Consider the following 21498-nt stretch of genomic DNA (forward strand, 5'->3'; position numbering starts at 1 on the left):
TTTGATATGTTTGCAAAAAAAATATAATTTTAATATGTAATTCATTAATTACTTCTATTTTAATATAATGTAGAATATACTTATAAAATTTATAAAATTAGCAAAAAAATTCATTATTTTGTTTATAATAAAAAATTAATTAAAATTAATTTATAATAATATTATACTACTAATTGCAAAATTAATCAGTGCATTAATTAAAAGAAAATTTAAATTTTTTAAAAGATTTTATTAGATTTTTCTCAACAGATTTTGTTATTTCTAAAACTAAAATTTAAATTTATAGTTAAAATGGATTTGTTATTAATATCCTTATAATTATTTAGAAATGTTATACATTAAATAAACTAATGTAAACAATAAAAAAATATTTGAATATATGAACCTAAATTTCTAGTATGACTATTTTGTAATAGATAAAAATGGTACTTCTCTTTTAATAGAGAAGATTTTAAATTAAATGTATATATAATATGTTCTTTTCTTACAACATATATAATATGTTCAACACAAACATATATAATATATATTTATAAACAGATAAAGGCCTGTACGTGGTACGAAAGATAATACTAGTAGTAATACTAAACCAGCTAAAGCGAGAGTTCAGGCCGGAACAGAAGCACGCTGCATGAACTGTGTGTCTATAAAATTAATGAGGATTGTGTAGGACTGTGAGCTCTTGAGTCTGAAAATTCATCAAGAAGACACATACACAATGAAACATCCCAGACGTGTTCGCTTTCTGTTCTGAGCTACGCCATCACAAATTTTTTTATTTTTTTTTGGTCTAAACCATCACAAATTTATAATACATGAACTCTTAAATCCTCTTGCGGAACAAGATTAGGACTTGGGTTGAATAGGTGTATGTTCATGTTAGGTCTACCCCAAGTGAAGAGCATCGGTAAAACAAACCAACCTTCATATTTAAAAATAAAAAGTTAACTTATTCTAAAATTTTAAATTTTACAGTTTTGAATAGTGAAAACAAAATTTCATATTTGAAGTCATATGTTTTGAGTTTTTCTCAAAAATTTTGTTAACGTTTATAATTATTATTTCATATTTCTCATAAATATTTCACATATAAAATATCGAATTTAATAACTTTGATCTCATAACATACTTACAGCTAAAAAAATAAATTTACATATCATCTTTAAATTTTATTAATTAATCATATATAAAAACATTAAAAGAATTATATTAAGTAATTTGATAGTTTACATAAAATATACAGTTTCTGTGTGTTTATTATCATTTATAATGTTCATTTTATCAATCAATATTATTTAGCACAGCTTTCAAATGTATGTATTATTAATATTTTATGATTTTAATAAACTTTATCAATAGTAAAGACCGCAATGTATAATATAAAAGTTCAAAAGTTTGAAACTTTTTTGAAGATTGTTTTTTCCAAATTTTAAATTTGAAATTTTGCCAACTTTAAAAATAAAATTGTTTTTAGAGATGGTCTAACTAAGATATATATTTTTCTCATTGGTCAAAATATATTTCAAAATTTTAAAATCTGAGAAATATTAGGAATCAATTGTAAATGATTTTATTTAAACTTTTATGTATAGTTTTTCAATTTTCAAGTATGTAATTTTATTAAATACATAGTTAATATTTTGTTAATAAATATTATATATAATGTAATTAATATTTGTATTTGGCTGATATACAATTAATAACTTATAGTTAAGGAGTTTTGTTATGTTTTTATATATTACTAGGGTCGGCCCGGGCTACGCCCGGGGTTTTTGTTTAAATGTTATCTTTTTATTATATATTTTGTATGTGTGTTTATTTTGATATATAAATGGTATAATCTATTATAGAAATATAAGTATCTAGACAATTATAAAATATTTTTTAATTATTTACTTTTTCCTGTCTTACAAACTTCAAAAAGTTTAATATTCAAATTTCTGATATTTTTGTTATTGGAAATTATATATAAGGATGAGCAAAATGAAAAAAAAAAAAGAAGAAGTAAATTTTAGTTATGTGTTTGATTGGTTGGATTATAGAAATGTTTCATTTCACTTAATTGTTTTTTAAAATTTTTTGTTTCCAATTATTCTCTTAGTAATTTACTTGACCCTCACCTTTAAATATACAATCCTTTTAAAGTATTTTTTTTTCTTAAAACACCGGTTTAAAAATTATAATATTTGTCTACATTAAAATTTTACAACTACATCACTAAAACCTAATTTCTACAAACTAAATTGTTACAACAAAATTTCTGCACTTACAACCGAATTATTTAGACCCATGATCTACATACTCATTTATCTCACTTATATAAATTTTGATGCAAAACTTTTTTAAATGTACAACCAATCATAATTCTATTTTAGTTTTAAAACCGTTGAATTCTTAACTTTCACGGATGTCTTTTCAAAATATTTTGTTCCACTTCGTCCTATATTTGTTTTGATGTAATTGCATAATCTATATTTTTACGTACGTATATATATAAAACAATGGAAGACATTGGGTTGGTCCGTGCGACACGCGAAATTAAACTACGTAATATTTTTGTTTGGACATAATTGTATAATCATTGTTTGTTAGGATAATGTTTAGTTTCCTATTAATTTTATTGTTTTATTTTATGAGATATTACAAACAAATTGTGAACCTCATATTTTTTGATATTTTTTTTGGAACGTATTTTGGGGTATGTTCAATAATAAAATGAAAGTCAGCATTATTGCTTACTATAAATTTAAAGGAATATTCAATTATTCGAAATATGAGATAACTTTGGTTGCCTTTGCGGTTAGAAGGACCATGTAGGGTTTGTATAATTGTATTGAGGAGAGTGTAAATATTTAGCATCCATAGTTTGGGTCAATGCTTATTAAGTAATATGTAGCTTGAATTTTCAACTCTTCTTAATACATGCTCTAAAGATAGGTTACTTGTTAGCGTCTCCTTTTGGTTGGACCATGTAAGATTGGATGCTAAATTTTGTTTGTAATTAGCTGTATTTTGTACGCCCGTTAGAGACATTGGGCTATTACGTTTGCTAAGCTCGCATCTATGGGCTTGAGAAATGTGTGTAATGCTTTTTTGTAGCTAAATATGTTGTTGGATTATTTTTTGTTTTGTTATGTTCATGTAGTTTGATTATTATATTGTGTACTGAGCTATATGTGACTTGTATATAATTTTGCTGCAGCGTATTGCTGAGTAATATTGTATTTGTACAGATGTTTGTAAAGCAATTTGCATATGTTTGTTTTTTGATATATTTTTTACATATACTATTTAAGAAGGTATAATTGAAAAAAAAATATATAATTGAAGAGGGGTGTAAATTTTAATTAAAAAGGCAAAGCACCACTCATCGTAAAAGAGAGTTGTGAGTGTAATGTAAAATCTTTTTTTTTTTTGCTACGTGTAATGTAATTTGATTATATCTTGAAAGAAAGGTAAGGAAATGCAGTCATGTAATAGAAGAATCATGCAGACTTAACATGGGGGAGGAGGTGTTGTCGTTTTTGTTTGTTCTTGACAGAGATCAACCCAGTTTGATCACCAATATTTGCCACCTGTGTCTGGTAGTTCCAAATACACAAAAACATAAACTTGCTCAAATCCTGCAAGATTTCGAGTCATAAGTAGCAGAAAACAAAAGAAAAAACTTTAAAAGCAACGAACATGATGCAACTCCGCAAAGTTAAGGATATCAAATGATATGAAGATGTCCGTAATTCACTACAACTGATATGCATAAGATAACAATCAAAAGCTTGAAATTACCATGGTTCTGTAGGATGGAGATCCACATACTTTACTCTCCCCGAGCTTCAGACTAATTTTTGCTAATCCAAAGAACAACATACATCAAATTAAGAAACACAGTTTTAAACCATAATCAAATGGTTTAAAAGAAATCTCTAAAATACATGGATAAAGTAAAACAATACCTTGATCTTAAGTCTGAGAAGCTGTTTTTTTTTTAAAGATAGAAACCAGTAATTAGTGCTCAACTACAAATAAATCGTAAACTAAAAACATATTACTTTTACTACAGCACATTCATGTATTAAAATTCAAACTTTACCAAAATCTCTTCACCAGAATAAAAAATGGAACTTCAACCAAACATATATACAAAACTGATCACCGTAACCATGCTCGGGATTCATCTGAAACAAATAACTGTATTCTTCTCCTCTGAGGAGTAGGTGCTGACGGCACGAAGCATTTGACCGCCAATGTAATATTATCCGAAGCTTCCCTTTCCATATCAACAGCTTCTTCTTTCCGGCAGATAATTGCACGACAATCACATGCGTTAACAACCACTAAGTGATGTCCAATCAGAAAAGCTGTGAAGGCTGTTGTTCCACTTGAACCACTTACAACTCTTTCATCTTCTATGGCAAGATCAAATAGCCTATAAGTTTTCCGGTTAGATCTCTCTGGTTCTTGCAAGAAAAAGATGGTCACAATAGAGAGCCATTCAGCGTTTTCAAAGAACAATAGAGAGGTGTAAATCAATGGGATTAAAGAGGGATCCATTAATCAGAACGTTTCACGTCGCGAGATGAATCGCAAACGACACCACCTCGTCATCGCACGTAGAGAAGAGACGTACTCCATACCTTCGATGCGGCGTATTAGGGTTAGAACGATTTCTTTCACGTCGGGCCCAAACTCGGTTCATTAAAAGGTCCATTACACGACATATACAAACGAAGCCCAATATGACATATGTTTAATGAAACGATGCGTTTTTGAAAAAGAGGACAGGTGTCGCAACATCAGGCAACGACTTAGTGATTGGACGCACATGAGTGAAGCAAACATTTTTTTATATATATAGATAAAGAAATTTTATATGTATTTCAAAGGTTTGATGTTATACACAATATAAATATTTTTTCTAGTTTTTATTTACTTTTATTAATTTCATCAGTTTTATTTTATTTTTATATGTTTTAGGTTTATTATGATTTTTTATATAAAATTGAAATATGATATTAAATTATATTCTGATGAATATCTTTATATTTTTACTATTTTAATACATACATAATTGATTATATATTAGACATATACTAAAAATATTGTATACATTACATAAATAAAAATACGAAATTAAATTATATTTTGATGAATATATTTTTACTTTTTAGTAAATATAGAATTTATTTTGTATTATACATATATTAGTTTGATAAATAAACAAAACATAAACTACATAAATGTTTAACTATTAAACATAAACTGTAATTTATAAATAAAATTAGAATGTTATAAGATTAATTTTGTATTAAAAAAAAACTGAAGGTACAATGGGACAAAACTATATGGTGAAAGGTATAAGGGAAATTAGGCCAAATGACCAAAAAAATTTTTAATTCATTAACTAACAAAAATCTCTTCATTTCTCGTCCTATCTCTTCCTACCTTCTTACTACAAATTTAATTTCTTTTTTTTTTCTTTTGGTTATGTACAAATAAACCCAAGGTATAAACGGACAAAACTATGCATCGTGTGACATAAAATGTCAATAGTGCATGTATTTGGTAAAAGGAAAAAAATTTGGGATGTAAATCGCTCTATATATAAATGTATTGAAACCGTTTCTCAAATATTTTCCATTTTTGATAAAAAAAAAAAAGACATTTATCACAATGACATAATCTGTACTAGAATGTTATTTTTCGTGTGCTACTTCCATTTTTACCGAATACACTGAAAGGAAAAAAACTAATAATGCCGTGAAACAATGTGGTGGGTAATTAGTTTATCATATAAAATTCACAATACTCCAAACCACCAAATTAGTAGTAAGTACTTCATAGCTCTGTCAGACACACATTGATCTTATTCCGCAGAGATAAGTATCTCAACAACCTTATTTATGGCACGTGAACAATCTCCCTAGGTGCCAAAAGCCAGTTGTAACAAAAACACACGTGGTTCACTAAGATCTGTCCGATGATAAATAGAAAAATCCGGGATGAAGGCCGCTTGGACGTCAGTAAAAGCACGTGCTCCCGAGTAAACCGCGTTACAGAGTTAGCCGAAGTTTCTTAGGTCAATCACCTGTTACCGTTTCTACCCGTGGATTAACTAAAATCTGATCTCTTCCCCAAATAGCACGAGCCATCCATAAAATTGCCACCGGCTAAATCCGGTAACTAACTTTTTTTCTTTTTTAAAGAATTGACTAAAATTTTTCCGTTTATTCTTCTGGTTCGTATATAAACTTGAGGGGCTGTTTTTTGTCTTCTTCCTTTGTTCCCAACAAAATTTCAGGAGCTTAACCCTCTGAATTCGATTGATCTTATAGCTTTTCTGGATTCATACCATTGGCTACAGATAGGAAGAATGGATGTAAAAGTAGCGACAACGACGTCTTTTCATTGGTCAGGACGCCATGCGGCGATCCCTTCTCTCTCGCAAACCTTGACCTCTTCAAAACGCCGTCGTTCTCGTGGAAGAGGCGGAGGATCTTTATCATCATGCCAAACGAGATTGAAAGCTTCCGCTTTTCTCGGTACCCAATCTGGGAAACTCCACCGCTCCAAATCTTGTGAGCTTTTGGAATTCTCCACCAAGAGTAAACTTTACCCTCTCCGGAGAGTTTGCAGCGCGAGCTCCGGTTTCTTCTCCGACGAAGAATTCTCGGCGAAGATGCAAGAATTAGCTATTCAATTCAAGATCGCAGGCGAAGAAGAAGACAAAGTAGTAGTAGTAGGTAACGATCGTAGGAACCACAGATTCGGGAATGCGAAGCTACTACTACATGAGTCCGTTCCAGGTTTAGCTTCGCTGGAGGCTCCATGGATGGAGATGGTTAGCCATTCCAGCATTGAGCGGAAAGCAAACCGTGTTGATTTGCCTCTCTCCCTTAGAATGATTAAGAGGAAGCTACAAGAAGAGGCGCTCAGAGAAGCTAGAGAGTCTACTTATTGTTCTATCGACAAAGCCTTCTCTTCTCTGGTCTTCATGATCGAGGAGATGCACAGCTTTGCCTTGCAGACTAGGGAGGGTGTTGTTCAGCAGGTTAAGAAGGATATGCACGCTTCATTGCTGTGGATGTTCCAGCGCGTGTTCTCTCAAACTCCTACTTTGATGGTTTACGTGATGATCCTATTGGCGAACTTCACTGTGCACTCAGTTGCATCGAATCTAGCTATTGCAGAATCACCCCCAGGCTCTGCTGGGACAAAAGAAGACTCAGTTTTAGGACAAGGGATAAGAGAAGAGGAGCTGAGTCTGTGGAATTCGATGGTGGAAGAAGCTGATCAAATGCAAGGTTCCCCTGTGGATCGTGACATGAGGCTGAGACTTGTTTCACCCATCATTGCAAGGGTTGCTTTGGACGATAATGCCAATTACACTAGAACGGAGCTTTTCTATAAGATAGGTTTGGCTCAAGAACCCAACAACCCTTTGCTCTTAGCCAACTACGCTCAGTTCCTTTACCTTGTCTCTCAAGACTACGACAGGTGATATATCCTTTACCCATCCATGCATCTAACATTCAAAGAGTTATTACATGTTCTGTGTGAAGTCTATGCTTGCTTGAACTCACTGAGAATCAGAAGCGTTACCTATATAAATCTATAGGCTTAAATTTCAATGTGAATAAATTGTAAACTTTGGAACTTGGCAATGATGTTTTCTTTTGGATGTATCAGAGCGGAGAAGTGTTTCAAGAAAGCCATTGAGTCAGGAGAAGCAGACGCGGAAGCGTACAGCAAATACGCCATCTTCCAGTGGAAAGTTAGGAAGGATCTATGGGCGGCTGAGGAGAACTTTCTAGAAGCTATATCTGCAGACCCTACTAACTCCTTCTACGCAGCCAGCTACGCTAACTTCCTCTGGCAAACCGGTGGTGAAGAAACATGTTTCCCGTTAGAATCTTCTGATTCTCCTCAGGAAATCGCTTGAGAGATGGCAGTGAGTGAATGTTTGGATTTGTTAGCAGCAAATCTGCTGTAAAAGAGATAGTGACAGAAATTAGATAGACGATAGAAGCAAAGAGGAGTATGTGAGTAGTGTTTTTGAGTGAATCATGCTTATTAAACATTGCTCCTCTTTGCTTCTGTGTTTGTTTTATTCTGCATTTTTTTTTACCACGTAGAAGTCATTACCGTGGCAGAGTCCATAACCATTGGTCCACTGATACTCTGGATGGGAGTGTGGACCAATAAGAACATGTGTAGATACAAACAGTAATAATCACTGAGCATTGCCTTTTCCGTTTTGATTGAGTTTTTACCTTGTATGGTTCCCAAGACATGTTATGCATTTGATTCCAACTATAGTAGTTCCAACTTGTTTTTGTCGTGAGTGATGTGATTTTTTTCAATTATTTGTAGCTCTAATTTGTAAATTAGTGTTGTGGCGATATTAGTCATGGGAGTCCACTCCAATAACTAGGGCTAGGCAATAATCCGAAAACCCAAAATGCACCATGTTCGATAAAACCGGCTCGGCTCGGGTCGGGTCCAGATCTTCATCAATAACTGAATGGATCTGTTTTGTTGGTATTGCAGGTGTTGGGTTCGGGTTGGATTTTATCTGAAACCTGATTGGTTACAAAGAAAACCCAAACATATGTAACTTTATATCCTTCAGACTTCAGTATTTGATATTTGATTTTCCAATTTATTTATAGAGATCTCTCCACGAAAATTCAACAATACAAGCCATTAAATCTTATCTCAGTTTGATACTTTCAGGTTTAGAAAATCTGATAGGGTTTAGAAAATCTGATAGTGGTTTTGGGTTAAATCTTGTGTTTTGATAGTGTGTGCTCTTCTTTTATGAATTGTTTTCGAGTTAGCTTTGTTTTTTTTTTTTCATCAAACAGCTGATATATAGTTCAAGTTTGAGGTTTATGGCGATTCAGACAAGAATAGAAGATTTATAATATGTTTCTCCTTGCTGTTTATAAATTTATATCTTGTGTTGATATCAATGGGTTAAGTTTCTCTCTAACTGAAACGTATGTTCTGATATCTTGCATAACTTTATTTTACGGTTCTAGTGAATATAAGTTTTCTATGTTTGCTTGAATTTCTTGCTATTTTAAATTTCTATGCATTATTGTAACTTTCTACGTTTGCTTGCTTCATTTACGTTTCACCTAAATGTATTTTAATCTGTTTTCATTCATGCTTATTCTATATATTTGTAATCTTATGTTCTACTAGGAGTTGGCTCGCCCTGCGGGCGGGTAAGTTTACAATAAAATTATTTTATATTTAAATATATTTAAATTTTATAAAATATTTGAAAATTACACACAAAATTTAAAATAAAATATTAAAAGTGGTTTATATTAATTTTTTTAATTTTGTTTCACTTTGATATAGTTTAAGAAATCTAATGTTAAAGAAGTTTTTGAAGTATTACGATGGTATCAAATATATCAATAAGATGTTGATCCTAGTAGTGACATTCTTTGATCTTAGGAAGAAGATGAATTTCACAAAGCTATGTTTTGAGAATCTGTATGTGAAAGATAACTTTGAGGCTAAGGAAATGCTAGAAATAGTGAGTGATCTTCTCACATACATTTTCAATGAGTACAACATGCGTTTCAGAGGGTTTTCTAAGCAAGCATCAGGGTCAACTCATGCGTCTAATGTCTCTGGTCTGCAGTCTCAGGAACAAGCAGTTGAAATAATGAAACTGGTCGTTGAAGATTTTAGCTATGAAATGATGGATGTTGTGTACAAGGTATTTGTTGCTAAAAAGGTAAAGATACCAAGGATGAACTTCAAGTTTACTTTAATGAAGCAATTGAGATTTCAAAGCTCTTACTGGAATTTGAGTTGATACTTCGTCATGATGGAAAGTGCACAAAATGAAATATGTGGTTCTTGCATAAATGGCTGGAAATTTCCTTGTTATACAAGTTTTGGAACCAATAACCTGATTACTATCTAAACCTACTATTTAGGGTTCAACCGAATCTTGAATACGTAACTAATCAGAACCGAATTGGTATAAACCTCAACGCAGTCCAATCTGAACTGTTATAATAATTGAATGGAGTTGAAATTCATAAATCCAATTGAACCCGATTGATCCGTTGTTGTCCGGCACTACCAATAACCTCGTGAGACCTCTTAATACTTTTGCAACGTTTTCTTGATAGGGAGGGAGTTTCAAAATACTGGCTGGACCTAGGCCCAATAAAAGATAAGGCTTTAGTGACATAGACACATCATCACTCACTACAATACCAAAGCGTGTTTCCTCAGCATTCACACATCTCCTCTAGACTTAAAAGGGAAATTTGAAGAGTATTAAACCAAAATAAAACGTAACCAAGAAAAATGTGTGAAGAGAAAAGAACGAGAGGATAAGACACTTGCGGAGAGCTTGTGCCACAAAGATCCAACGGCTCAGATTCACCAAACCTCATTATAATCCCTTTGTAACTAATGCCACACCAAGACATATACATTGACACACACAGAGAGATCGAAAGGAGAGATAACAAGAATGGTTTCTTCGCTTCTAATGTCGTTTGCTCCGGCCACCGTGAGGGTTTACGCCACAACTAAGGGAACTTCAGGCGGCGCCAAGGAGGAGAAGAATCCCCTTGATTTTGTGCTTGGTTATTTGACAAAGCAAGATCAGTTCTACGAGACTGATCCAATTCTCAAGAAGGTGGAGGAGAAAGGCGGCACCAGAAGTGGCACCACCGGAGGCAGAGGAACCGTTCGGGGCGGTAAAAGCTCGGCTCCGGTGCCTGTGGCGCCCAAGAAGAACGATGGTGGATTTGCCGGCTTAGGTGGCTTCTTCAACAAAAAGTAAAAGAAAAAAGTATAGTAAATTTGCATTGTTTATTGCCTCTGTTTTGCATTATCTATAATTCTTCAGACTTCAATTATTATACATATATATATATATATATAAACTGCTCTTTCTTCATCACAATCCATTCTGAAGACTCTCACTCATGCACCACTTAGAGAAATATGAGAATAACATAAAAGGATCGAGTAATGTATACACGAAGAACAGAGCAAAAGAATGATTCGTATACAAGATGAAGTGAAAATTCAAGTGTGAACCACACAATTTTCAAAGCACATATTATATAATATGTATATGGCTTTTATACATCTAAATCAATGATACAATTTGGCCATTCTCTTTAAGAGACTGTATCCATCAAGAATACCAAATGTTACAACACAGAGCCAGTAAATCTTATAAGCTATCACCCCAATGATATTCCTTTATAGTTTGATTCAAGTGCTATATGTATGCTATGCATAGGCAAATGGTGATAACTATATCTGACCTTGGAGATACATGATCTGTGTTAGAAAACCTGTCTTTATGGTTCTATTTGATGTAGCTATTAACTGGAGCTAGCTCTTGCCGGGAGCAAAGCCTCTTGTTTTCCTTTGACAAAGACTGCGAGTTCTTCAGGTGCGACCACCATACTCAACCACTTGTGCAAATCTTCACCTTCTACTTTCTCTTTCTCTGCACCAAAACATGATTATTTTCATCATCTGAGGGATGTAAGTCAATAAACAAGATTACCTTCAAGTTGAGCCCCAAGCCCTTCCAATATATCTAGATTCGCACGTACAACAGACAGTGCAACATCGAGAGCAGATTGCAACAGATTTGTCACTTCTCTTTGAACAAGATCAACTAGTTTCCCCTGTCATTTCAACATGGAAGGTTAAACTGTTGCCTTCTTTCAAAACCAGCATAGACGAGTGCAATGCAAATTGAAGTTACCTGATCTCCACCCCATGGTGAGCCTCCTGATTCGTCAATCCCACCACCAGAAAGTGTAGAAACAGACACAGGTCCGATTTTCTGGTTGAGACCATATTCAGCTACTGCTTTGTACGCCATATCAGTTGCCCGCCTGATATCGTCGAATGCACCTGTTGATACACGCCCCGAGTAAACAACTTCTTCAGCTGCACGACCTCCAAGAAGGGTCACCAAACGCCCAAGCAGCTCATCGATGAAGAGCAAATATCTGTCTTCGTTGGTAGGAGGTATGTATGTAAACCCCAATGCCCCTCCTGTTCTTGGCAATATACTTAATTTCTGATAACAAAAAAACAAAACATGAATCATTTGCACATATTAGCATATTTCAAACAGCAGAAACTATGAGCATACATGTCTAAACTGCTTTCGTTGTTTACCTCAACACGTGGCTGTCCAGTAAGAAGTTTTGCAACAGCAGTACCAACCACTGCATGACCAGCTTCATGCCTTGCAACCACACCCTTCTCACTGCCTTTTAATCTTGCAGTTTTCTTCTCTATGCCCTGAAACAGATGCACTGTAATGAAAACGTTTGACGGATTGCTATACGTACTCAGTAGAATAGAGAGGATAGAAAAAAGTACTGCTATTGATCGCTCCACAGCTTGAATGAAGTCAATTTTGTCAACAGTCGTCTTGCTCATTCTTCCAGCTAGCAAGGCAGCCTCATTTACCAAGTTAGCAAGGTCCGCCCTGCAAAAGAGTTTATGAGATATAAGACCAAAACACTGAACAGCTGAAGAAATTTCAGATCAAGGATAGTTTGCCAAACCGTACCCAGTAAAACCAGTGGTCATCGAGGCAATACTACCAAGGTTAACATCATTTCCCAAAGGAAGTTCTTTCTTCAACACATGCACTCTCAAAATTGATTCTCTTCCAACTTTGTCAGGCGTTTCCACCTAAGAAAAATAATGTGTAAGTAAATATTAAACAGCCCAACCACTTACAAATTGACAGAATGAACTGATTCTACCAACCGTAACAACACGATCAAATCTCCCAGGGCGACGAAGAGCCGGGTCTAAGACATCAGCACGATTTGTTGCTCCAAGAACGATAACTGCAGAACTGCTGTCAAAACCATCCATCTCCTGCAAACAAGTTTCCAGAATCAAGAATGCTACTTAAGCAGAAAAAATGGATATTTAAAAGACTTACAGTGAGGAGCTGGTTCAACGTTTGCTCCCTTTCATCATTGCTGGCGATCCTGAATTTACCATCACGGCTTTTTGCCACAGCATCTATCTGAAACATGAAAGGGAAACAGAAAATCTTGTTTATAGATGATCCAGAGGTGGAAAGTAACCTGACATAGACTACGTGTTCTAACCTCATCAATAAAGATAATAGAAGGAGCTTCTTTTTTGGCCCTGGCAAATAGATCCCTTACACGCGAGGCACCCATACCGACATACAGCTCTACAAACTCACTTGCAGAGCAACTTATGAAGGGGACTTCAGCTTCCCCAGCAACAGCCTTTGCGAGAAGCGTTTTCCCTGTTCCAGGAAGACCAACCTACAAAGAATGGAAACGGAAGGCATGAAAGTCTACAGGAGAAATCTTGTAACCCATTACAAACACATAAGAAACTGTGCTGTCTACGTGAAATCAAATGATTTGACTCACCAATAGGACACCACGAGGAGGACGTGCACCTAGACGGACATACTTGTCAGGATTCCTAAGAAATTCCTGCAATGTTTGATTCAATCGATAAAGACAGCTAGCACAAACAGTATGATGATCAATTGGCATGTGCAGAATCTTTAAGGTTCGAAAACCTACCACGATTTCTTTTAGCTCTTCCTTTGCTTCATCAACACCTGCAACATCTGCAAAGGTGATTGTTTCACCTCCACCAGAGACTTTTCCCCCATCAGAACCCCCAGTCTTTCGGGTCTTAAGCTGGCCGGTTGTACTCTGTGTCCGTACATACATAGCTTTTTTAGGAAATAGAAAAAAATCTAAACAAAGACATAGAAGTATGATGAAGATACAAACCATGGAGAAGCTAAGAGGAAATCGTTGAATAAGCCATACAAGCACCGCCATGTAGAAAAGAACTAGCTGCAGAAACAAACAAACAAAAATAAACTTTAAGAATAAATGCTTGCCAAAATTGAGAAATGACAACAAAAGCACCATTCATTGATAGACTATTAAGGCATCATCATCATCATCGAAGAGTAGCGCATATATAGTAAGAAATGTGGTGGCCTTACAAATCCAGAGCTGAAGAAACCACCAGAGCGTTTATCAGGCGACCCGAACTCCACATTATTCCCAAGCATCTTCTCATATGGTGTTTTAATATCGCCGGGCCTTATGGTCGAATACACAACTCTTTTCGTTGGAGCAACAGTTCTCAGCAGAGACTCAGACGACTCAGACAACCTACTACTAGTCTCACTCTCTTGCCATCTCCCATCATCTTTGAGCTTAAACAAAACTTGAACCCCATCCACTTCAACTTTCTGCACCTGGTTTCTGTTAACTTTACTCAAGAACTCGCTGTAAGGTACCCTGACGAAAGTCGTCTGAACTCGTGGCTCAGACCCAGGTAAAGGTATCCCTGGTCGGAGCAGTCTCATCACAAACATAACAACACCCAACTGCAACAGCAAAACTCCAATCCCCTGCGCCTGGATTATCGGCTGCCACTCCCTTCTCTTCTCCTTTGACCACCAAACCCTATCTTTCCTTTCCTTCTCTCTCTTCCTCTTCGACGAGTTCGCCGGAGAATCTTGGTCTTCTTTTCCCTCACCACCACTCTCGCTTGAACTCGCTTTCTTGTCATCTTCTTGACAATTCACAACCGTCCCTCTCTTCTTCCTCGAAAACCCATCCCAAAGATTAAACCTTTTATCATTTCTCAACGCTGTAACCGGTTTCTTGTGCAGTGGAAGCGGGATTGAATTGGGGATGAACCGGTTTGGATTCCGGCGAAAAACCCTACTCCGATCGAAGAAGAAGCTCGAACTATGCGAATACAGTAGACTGTTACTGCAACAGGTTGCGAATCTGAACCTATCGTGGATCCCTACTGGTTGTAGAAATTCGAATTGAGTAATCATATTTTCGAAACCCTAGAAATTTGGGGGAAATCAATGAAGAAGAGACGTACCAATAAATTTCATATATGTTTCGCTTGGACAAGCGGAGACGAGGTTTGCTGGGAAACACGACTTCGAATATTGACCGTTCGATTGAAGCCAGACGAAACTTGTCCGTCCGATTTAGTCGGAGGCTGACGAATTTTTATCGCAGAAGAAAGATCGGCAAGGCGAATCAAGTGTGACGCGGCGTATGGAAACGTACGACACTGGAGGACACGTGGATAAACTAGGAACAGATTGTGTGAGCCCATTCGAAGGTTTCTTAGACGCAAAAGAGGCCCAAGTGAAGCCTAAAGGCGCAACCACTAGTCCCTACGTTTTTTTGTTTAATTAAAACTTGCTCAATCCTCACTTTTTCTGTTAATAATGGGATTTTGGATTTTTTTAACCATAATCTCGTGTAAGAGCATGACTGGTTTTCATGTTATCACCCGCAAATGAACAAATGCAGTTTTTGTGGCAAATACCGGTTATTGGTATTTTGCAATAATCACAGAAAACGCTATATATTGCTTTAAACCTCTCTAAACCTTTTAAATTTAAAAGTTTGTTTGTGGTTGCAGACGGTTGCGGGAGAATAAAGTATTTTTTTTAAACTATATAACTATAATAATTAAAATATTGAATTTAAATTTAAATTGAAATCATTGTAATAATAGAAATACTAAATATATATATATTATATTTTAATTTATATTATAAACTTTAAAACAAAATTATTTTCTATATTTAAAAAAAAAAATTAATAGAATATTTTTTAAATATAATTTTTATATTTATTATATTAATATACTTTTAATATTTTATAATGATATAAAATGTAAATATTGTTAATTTATTATTTAACCGCTGCTGCATTTTGTAGTTAACCCGTTATAAATATCTCGCAAATGCAGCAATTTATAACCGATGTATGAGTCATACAAAGCTCTTAATGACGCTTAAACAGCAATCATCTGCATCCGAAAACGTCCGCAACCGCTACCATTACACAAGTCAGGCCTAAATCAACCTTTAAAATCTTAGTTTAAAGCATAATATGCCATACAGAAAAAATGAATCTGCGGCATAAAAAAAATCTGACTTCCTTACATAACTAGTAGGGTACAATTGGATTGACAATATATAGAATGAAATAATGTGTAATAATTTATTCTACCACGACACTTATTTTGTAACAAAATTTTTATGCTATAACGACATTTAATTTGAAACGAAAGAAGTACATTATCATTTCATCAATTCAACAGAAAAATTTAAGTAAATATATTCACTGTAATTTTATAAGAAATAAATGAATGAATTTAGAGACTCATGAATTTACTCTCTTTTTCTTTTATTTTATATATATTTACTACATGTATGTCCAGTCTTCCTATGCTTATCATTCACAACTGTGGACTATGAACACTTTAGAAAACCAACTTCTTTATGAATGATGTGAAACCTGTTAGGATAGGTTTTAGTTGCTAACTTGTTATAAATTGAGAATTGATGATATTAACAAAATGAAATGAGGCATTATATTGAAGACAAAAAAAGAAAAGTTATGCGAAAATAGGCGATAAAAAAGGCGATAAACAAACGGTTATTTTTTCTTCGGTTTCTCACCACCGTTGGGGTGGTTGATGATGACTCCATGGACATCGGAGCGGTTTCTTCCTACGAACGAACCACGATGTCAGCAATCTCCATGATAGACACCACGTCTACTCGTGATGAAGTGGTTAGTAGGAAGTTATCTTCCCCTGTTTATAAACAGAAAGAAGCAAGTCCTGTTCTCAATCACACAACAATTGAAAATTTAATCTCCTTCTATTGGAGATTTTTCATCTTTCTGATTCTAATGGCTGACAATTTACGTCGTGCGCTACAAGATATTGATCTGGGTATAAACGATGCACCTTTTGTGCTTCCTACGGAGGTTGTTCGTCAAGCAGAGGAGGAAAATCGTTTCATCCTTATCGGAAGACCAGTCATGCCACGACGACAAAATCTTAGGGCAATCGTTGCCACAATGCCTCGCAATTGGGGTTTTGAAGGCACGGTGAGGGGTCGTATGATTGAAGGAAGGAGATTTCAATTTGTCTTCCCCTCTGAGGAGGCGTTAGATACAGTGATCCGACGAGGTCCATGGGCCTTTGCTGACAGGATGCTGGTGCTTCAACGGTGGACTCCACTAATGGATCTGGCTTTACTAAACTTCATCCCCTTCTGGATCCAAGTAAGGGGCATCCCCTTTCAATACATGAATCGGGAAGTCATACTACACATTGCGAGATCCATGAATCAACAATACATTCAAATGGAGTACAACGAGGAGAATGGCCAACGATTGGAGTTTGTACGTATTAGACTCAACTGGAACATTGCTCATCCTCTACGCTTCCAACGAAACTACCAGTTCACCGTGGGAGTCAACACAGTCTTGAGGTTTCAGTATGAGCGCCTTCGTGGTTTCTGTGAGGTCTGTGGGATGCTCACACATGATTCAGGTGCTTGTATCATTAACAATGGCGGCCCTGGGAATGAAGGTGACGATGATGACAGCAGTGATGATGGAGAAGGCGACATTCCAATACCAAACCAAGGCGTCCTCATTGAAGAAATTGAAGAAGAAGATGAACAGGGTGGAGGGGATGATGCTGTAGAGGGGAACCAAGAAGCATATGAGAACGTTGCTGCAATGGAAGAGGAAGAGGACGATGACGATCTTGGGACAAACAATGTGCAGAGAACTTTGAATTCGGTTGATGGGTCCTCAGAGGATATGTGCAATCTAAGTGATACCATTGGTCTAAAAGAACAAGCAACACCTACGCTCAAGCGCAAGATGTGGCTTTTTGACACGACTGGTCAAACTTCAATGTTCAACAAGAGGGAGAAAGGTGAAACAAGCCAAGGAAGTAAGGCACAGAGGGTTGAAGAAACCCCAACGTCAGATGACACAGAGCCAGCTACTGATGGCAACAAAGTTATGGGAGGCGCGGTGGGCCCTGAACCACCTCTCCCACCATGAGGACAGCCTGCTGGAACTGTCGAGGTCTAGGCAATGACTCGACAGTTCGACGCCTTAAGGAGATAGATCGGAAATATCTCCTGGACATTATATGCCTTTCCGAAACAAAGCAGCAGGATGATGTTATTAGAGACGTTGGGGCTCAGCTAGATTGTCTGAATTATGCGTCTGTTCCGCCAGTAGGTTTAAGTGGTGGTTTGGTTCTATATTGGAAGTCTCATGTACAGTTGCAAGTCTTGTTTCAGTCTTCTAATTTAATCGATTGTAAAGTTCAATTTAATGGAAGTTGGTTTTACTACACGTTTGTTTACGGCCATCCGAATCCATCTATGAGACATCACACATGGGAAAGACTTGAACGTTGGGCAATCAACCGAAGACATGATTCTTGGCTGGTATTAGGAGATTATAATGAGATTTTGGGGAATCATGAGAAGGAAGGAGGCAATTTAAGACCAGAAGCTTCATTCAGTACATTTAGAACAATGGTGAGACATTGTGATCTCACAGATTTACCGTCGGTTGGTAATAGATTTTCTTGGGTAGGAAGACGTCAAAACGGCTTGATAAAGTGTTGTCTTGATAGAGTAATGAGCAACACTAAGTGGTTTTCAGAATATCCAGCATCAGAAACGGTTTTTCTAGAGCTGGGTGAATCTGATCACCGACCACTTGTAACCTACATTTCTACTGAAAAAGAAAAGCTGCGAAGATCATTCTGTTATGATAGTCGCCTGGTTGATAAGGAAGGTTTTAGAGATTCAGTGAGGCGAGGCTGGAAAGGTACAGGACAGTCAAGCTTACTTCAGATTCCGTTAACACAACGACTCAGTAGATGCAGGCAACATATTGCAACATGGAAACGCAACAACAAAAATAATGCTGAGGAGAAGATCAAAGTACTTCGGCACAGATTAGACACAGCACTATGCTCCCCGGTCCATACTACAGCAGACATCAATCTAATTAGAGAGGATTTGGATCAAGCTTACATGGAAGAGGAGATCTTTTGGAAACAAAAAAGCCGGGTCATGTGGTTACGGGCTGGAGATAGAAATACAAAATATTTTCATGCTGTTTCAAGAGCTAGAAGAATAAAGAATACACTGACTTCAATACAAGATGACAATGGAGTGATACATCGAGGTCAAAGTAATATTGCAAAGGTGGCAGAGAATTACTTCAACAACCTGTTTTCTTCCACTAATGACGTGTCTAGGCACTTTGAGCAGACTTTCCAGGGATTCTTTCCAAGGGTAACTCCAGATATGAACGATGACTTAACTCGAGACATTACTGAAGATGAGGTTCAGGCTGCTGTGTTTGATATTGGACCACACAAAGCCCCTGGTCCAGATGGGTTTACAGGTGTTTTCTATCATCAACATTGGGATGATGTGAAAACAGAGCTGATGACAGAAATAAAAAGGTTCTTTACAGAGGATGATTTTGATGATAAGCTGAATCAGACAAACATCTGTCTCATACCTAAAGTTTATCCTCCAACTGGTATGTCAGAATTCAGACCAATAGCTTTGTGTAACGTTACGTACAAGGTTATTTCAAAGATCCTAATCAACCGCTTGAAGAAACATCTCAGCAGTGTTATTTGTGAAAATCAAGCTGCCTTCATACCAGGTAGAATGATTTCAGACAACATCATCGTGGCTCATGAGGTATTCCATAGTCTCAAAGTAAGAAAAAGACAAGCAACTTCCTATATGGCAGTGAAGACAGACATTACAAAAGCTTATGACCGACTAGAATGGAGTTTTTTGGAAGAAACAATGAAGAGAATGGGATTCCATTCAAAATGGATTCGATGGATAATGCTGTGTGTCACCTCAGTCAGCTTCTCAGTCTTAATCAATGGAGTTCCAGAAGGGAGAATCCTACCTAAGCGTGGCATTAGACAAGGTGATCCGCTATCACCATACTTGTTTATCTTATGTGCTGAAGTACTCTCACATTTGATGAATCAAGCAATGTGTGATCGATCATTGCTGGGAATAAAAGTGGCATTACAAGCTCCTGCTGTAAACCATTTGTTATTTGCTGACGATTCACTATTTTTCTCCCTTGCTAATCCAAAGGCGGGAAGGAAACTAAAACAGATATTAAATCTCTATGAGTTGGTATCTGGACAAGCTGTGAATCTGAACAAGTCATCAATTACATTTGGAAGCAAAGTATCAGCATCAGTTAAGACGAATATGAGGAGACTACTGGGAATCTTCAACGAGGGGGGCAACGGCAAATACCTTGGATTGCCGGAGCAGTTTAATCACAAGAAAGGTGAAATGTTTCAGTATATCATTGACAAAGTTAAAGAGGCAACACAAGGATGGAACAGGAGGTTCTTATCACATGGTGGAAAAGAGATTTTACTCAAAACAGTGGCTCTAGCTATGCCAATATTTTCAATGAGTATCTTCAGACTTCCTAAGTCCATTTGTGAAGAACTTAATACTCTCTTGGCAAATTTTTGGTGGGGATCAGGCACAAACAGAGGTATGCACTGGTTCAGTTGGAAACGAATCTGTGTTCCAAAGAAGGAGGGAGGATTAGGTTTTAGAGATCTTGAAAGATTTAACCAGGCTCTATTAGGTAAGCAAATTTGGCGACTACTACAACAACCTGGAAGCCTGGTTGCTCGCATTCTGAAAGCTCGATACTACGCAGATGAAAGCATCCTAACAACTCAACCTAAAAGGAAAGCTTCATATGCATGGAAGTCTTTATTATATGGACGAGATCTTGTGATACAAGGATTATGGTTTATCATCGGTAATGGAACTACGGTCAGTATGTGGAGTGATCCCTGGTTGGCTGAACATCCTCCACGGCCCCCAAGATCAAGGGAGAACAATATACGCGTAGAATCAGTCAGTAGCTATATCAAAAGTGATAGATCTGGATGGGATATTGAAAAGCTCAGAGGAGTAGTTGTTGAGGAAGATATTGATAAAATCTTATCGATAAGAATAAGTCCACATGCGGAAATGGATTTATTAGGATGGCATTATACTGAGGAAGGAATATATACAGTGAAGTCTGGCTACTGGTTAAGCACTCATTTACCACAACAAGAACAAGCAATTCCAACTTGGGGCGACCCAATATTAAAGAAGAAAATATGGAACTGCAAAACTCCTCCAAAGATTAACCATTTCTTGTGGAGACTCCTAACAAAATCTCTAGCTACTGGGAGTAATCTCAAACGACGACATGTTACTCAAGATGATCTCTGCAAGCGATGCTGCGCTGCTCCTGAAACAGAGTTACATCTATTTTTTGAATGTCCATATGCTCAGCGTATATGGCGAGGTTCTGGAATATCAAATACTACTCTCCTTGATACACGAGCTACACTAGAAGAAAAGATAGATGTCTGTCTCATGTGCAACATTTCCTCAAGATGGCCACAGATTCAAGATCTTCCCATAAGCATTCTTTGGCGCATATGGAAAAGTAGAAATATTCTCATATTTCAACATAGGAACACTCAATGGTGGAGGGTGCTGGAACAAGCGAGAGTAGAGACACA

The 21498-nt window shown here is 36.3% G+C and overlaps 4 protein-coding genes and 2 long non-coding RNA genes across 7 annotated transcripts; 4 read left to right on the forward strand and 2 right to left on the reverse strand.

Moving 5' to 3' along the window:
* Positions 1-220: 220 nt before the first annotated feature.
* Positions 221-5978, reverse strand: LOC103873263. The gene is made up of 3 exons (XR_633899.3): positions 3954-5978; positions 3787-3848; positions 221-3623 (listed from the first exon to the last, which is right to left on the reverse strand). It is a non-coding gene; the product is annotated as an uncharacterized LOC103873263 (long non-coding RNA).
* On the forward strand, positions 3803-21244 carry LOC117125812. Its single transcript, XR_004448202.1, has 3 exons — positions 3803-3908; positions 9503-9507; positions 21233-21244. It is a non-coding gene; the product is annotated as an uncharacterized LOC117125812 (long non-coding RNA).
* On the forward strand, positions 6209-8313 carry LOC103873264. The gene is made up of 2 exons (XM_009151685.3): positions 6209-7494; positions 7687-8313. Exons 1-2 carry the CDS (start codon positions 6371-6373, stop codon positions 7937-7939), a joined length of 1377 nt encoding a protein of 458 aa, XP_009149933.1. The 5' UTR covers positions 6209-6370; the 3' UTR covers positions 7940-8313.
* LOC103873265 lies at positions 10343-10945 on the forward strand. The gene has a single exon (XM_009151686.3). The coding sequence runs from the start codon at positions 10508-10510 to the stop codon at positions 10820-10822; it is 315 nt and encodes a 104-aa protein (XP_009149934.1). The 5' UTR covers positions 10343-10507; the 3' UTR covers positions 10823-10945.
* LOC103873267 (ATP-dependent zinc metalloprotease FTSH 7, chloroplastic) lies at positions 11090-14968 on the reverse strand. 2 transcript variants are annotated; one of them, XM_009151688.3, is made up of 14 exons: positions 14941-14968; positions 14039-14856; positions 13818-13883; positions 13602-13736; positions 13443-13508; positions 13146-13331; positions 12974-13060; positions 12793-12906; positions 12590-12714; positions 12397-12505; positions 12190-12315; positions 11768-12088; positions 11564-11687; positions 11090-11503 (listed from the first exon to the last, which is right to left on the reverse strand). In XM_009151688.3, exons 1-14 carry the CDS (start codon positions 14951-14953, stop codon positions 11376-11378), a joined length of 2418 nt encoding a protein of 805 aa, XP_009149936.1. In that variant the 5' UTR covers positions 14954-14968; the 3' UTR covers positions 11090-11375. The 2 variants fall into 2 exon arrangements, with proteins under 2 accessions (XP_009149936.1, XP_009149935.1); XM_009151687.3 differs by lacking the exon at positions 14941-14968 and having other exon boundaries at positions 14039-14918.
* LOC117125811 lies at positions 15383-18184 on the forward strand. The gene has a single exon (XM_033272271.1). It carries the CDS (start codon positions 16572-16574, stop codon positions 17949-17951), a length of 1380 nt encoding a protein of 459 aa, XP_033128162.1. The 5' UTR covers positions 15383-16571; the 3' UTR covers positions 17952-18184.
* Positions 21245-21498: the final 254 nt, after the last annotated feature.

The sequence above is a fragment of the Brassica rapa genome, chromosome A06, assembly GCF_000309985.2.
Source record: "Brassica rapa cultivar Chiifu-401-42 chromosome A06, CAAS_Brap_v3.01, whole genome shotgun sequence".
NCBI lineage: Eukaryota > Viridiplantae > Streptophyta > Magnoliopsida > Brassicales > Brassicaceae > Brassica > Brassica rapa.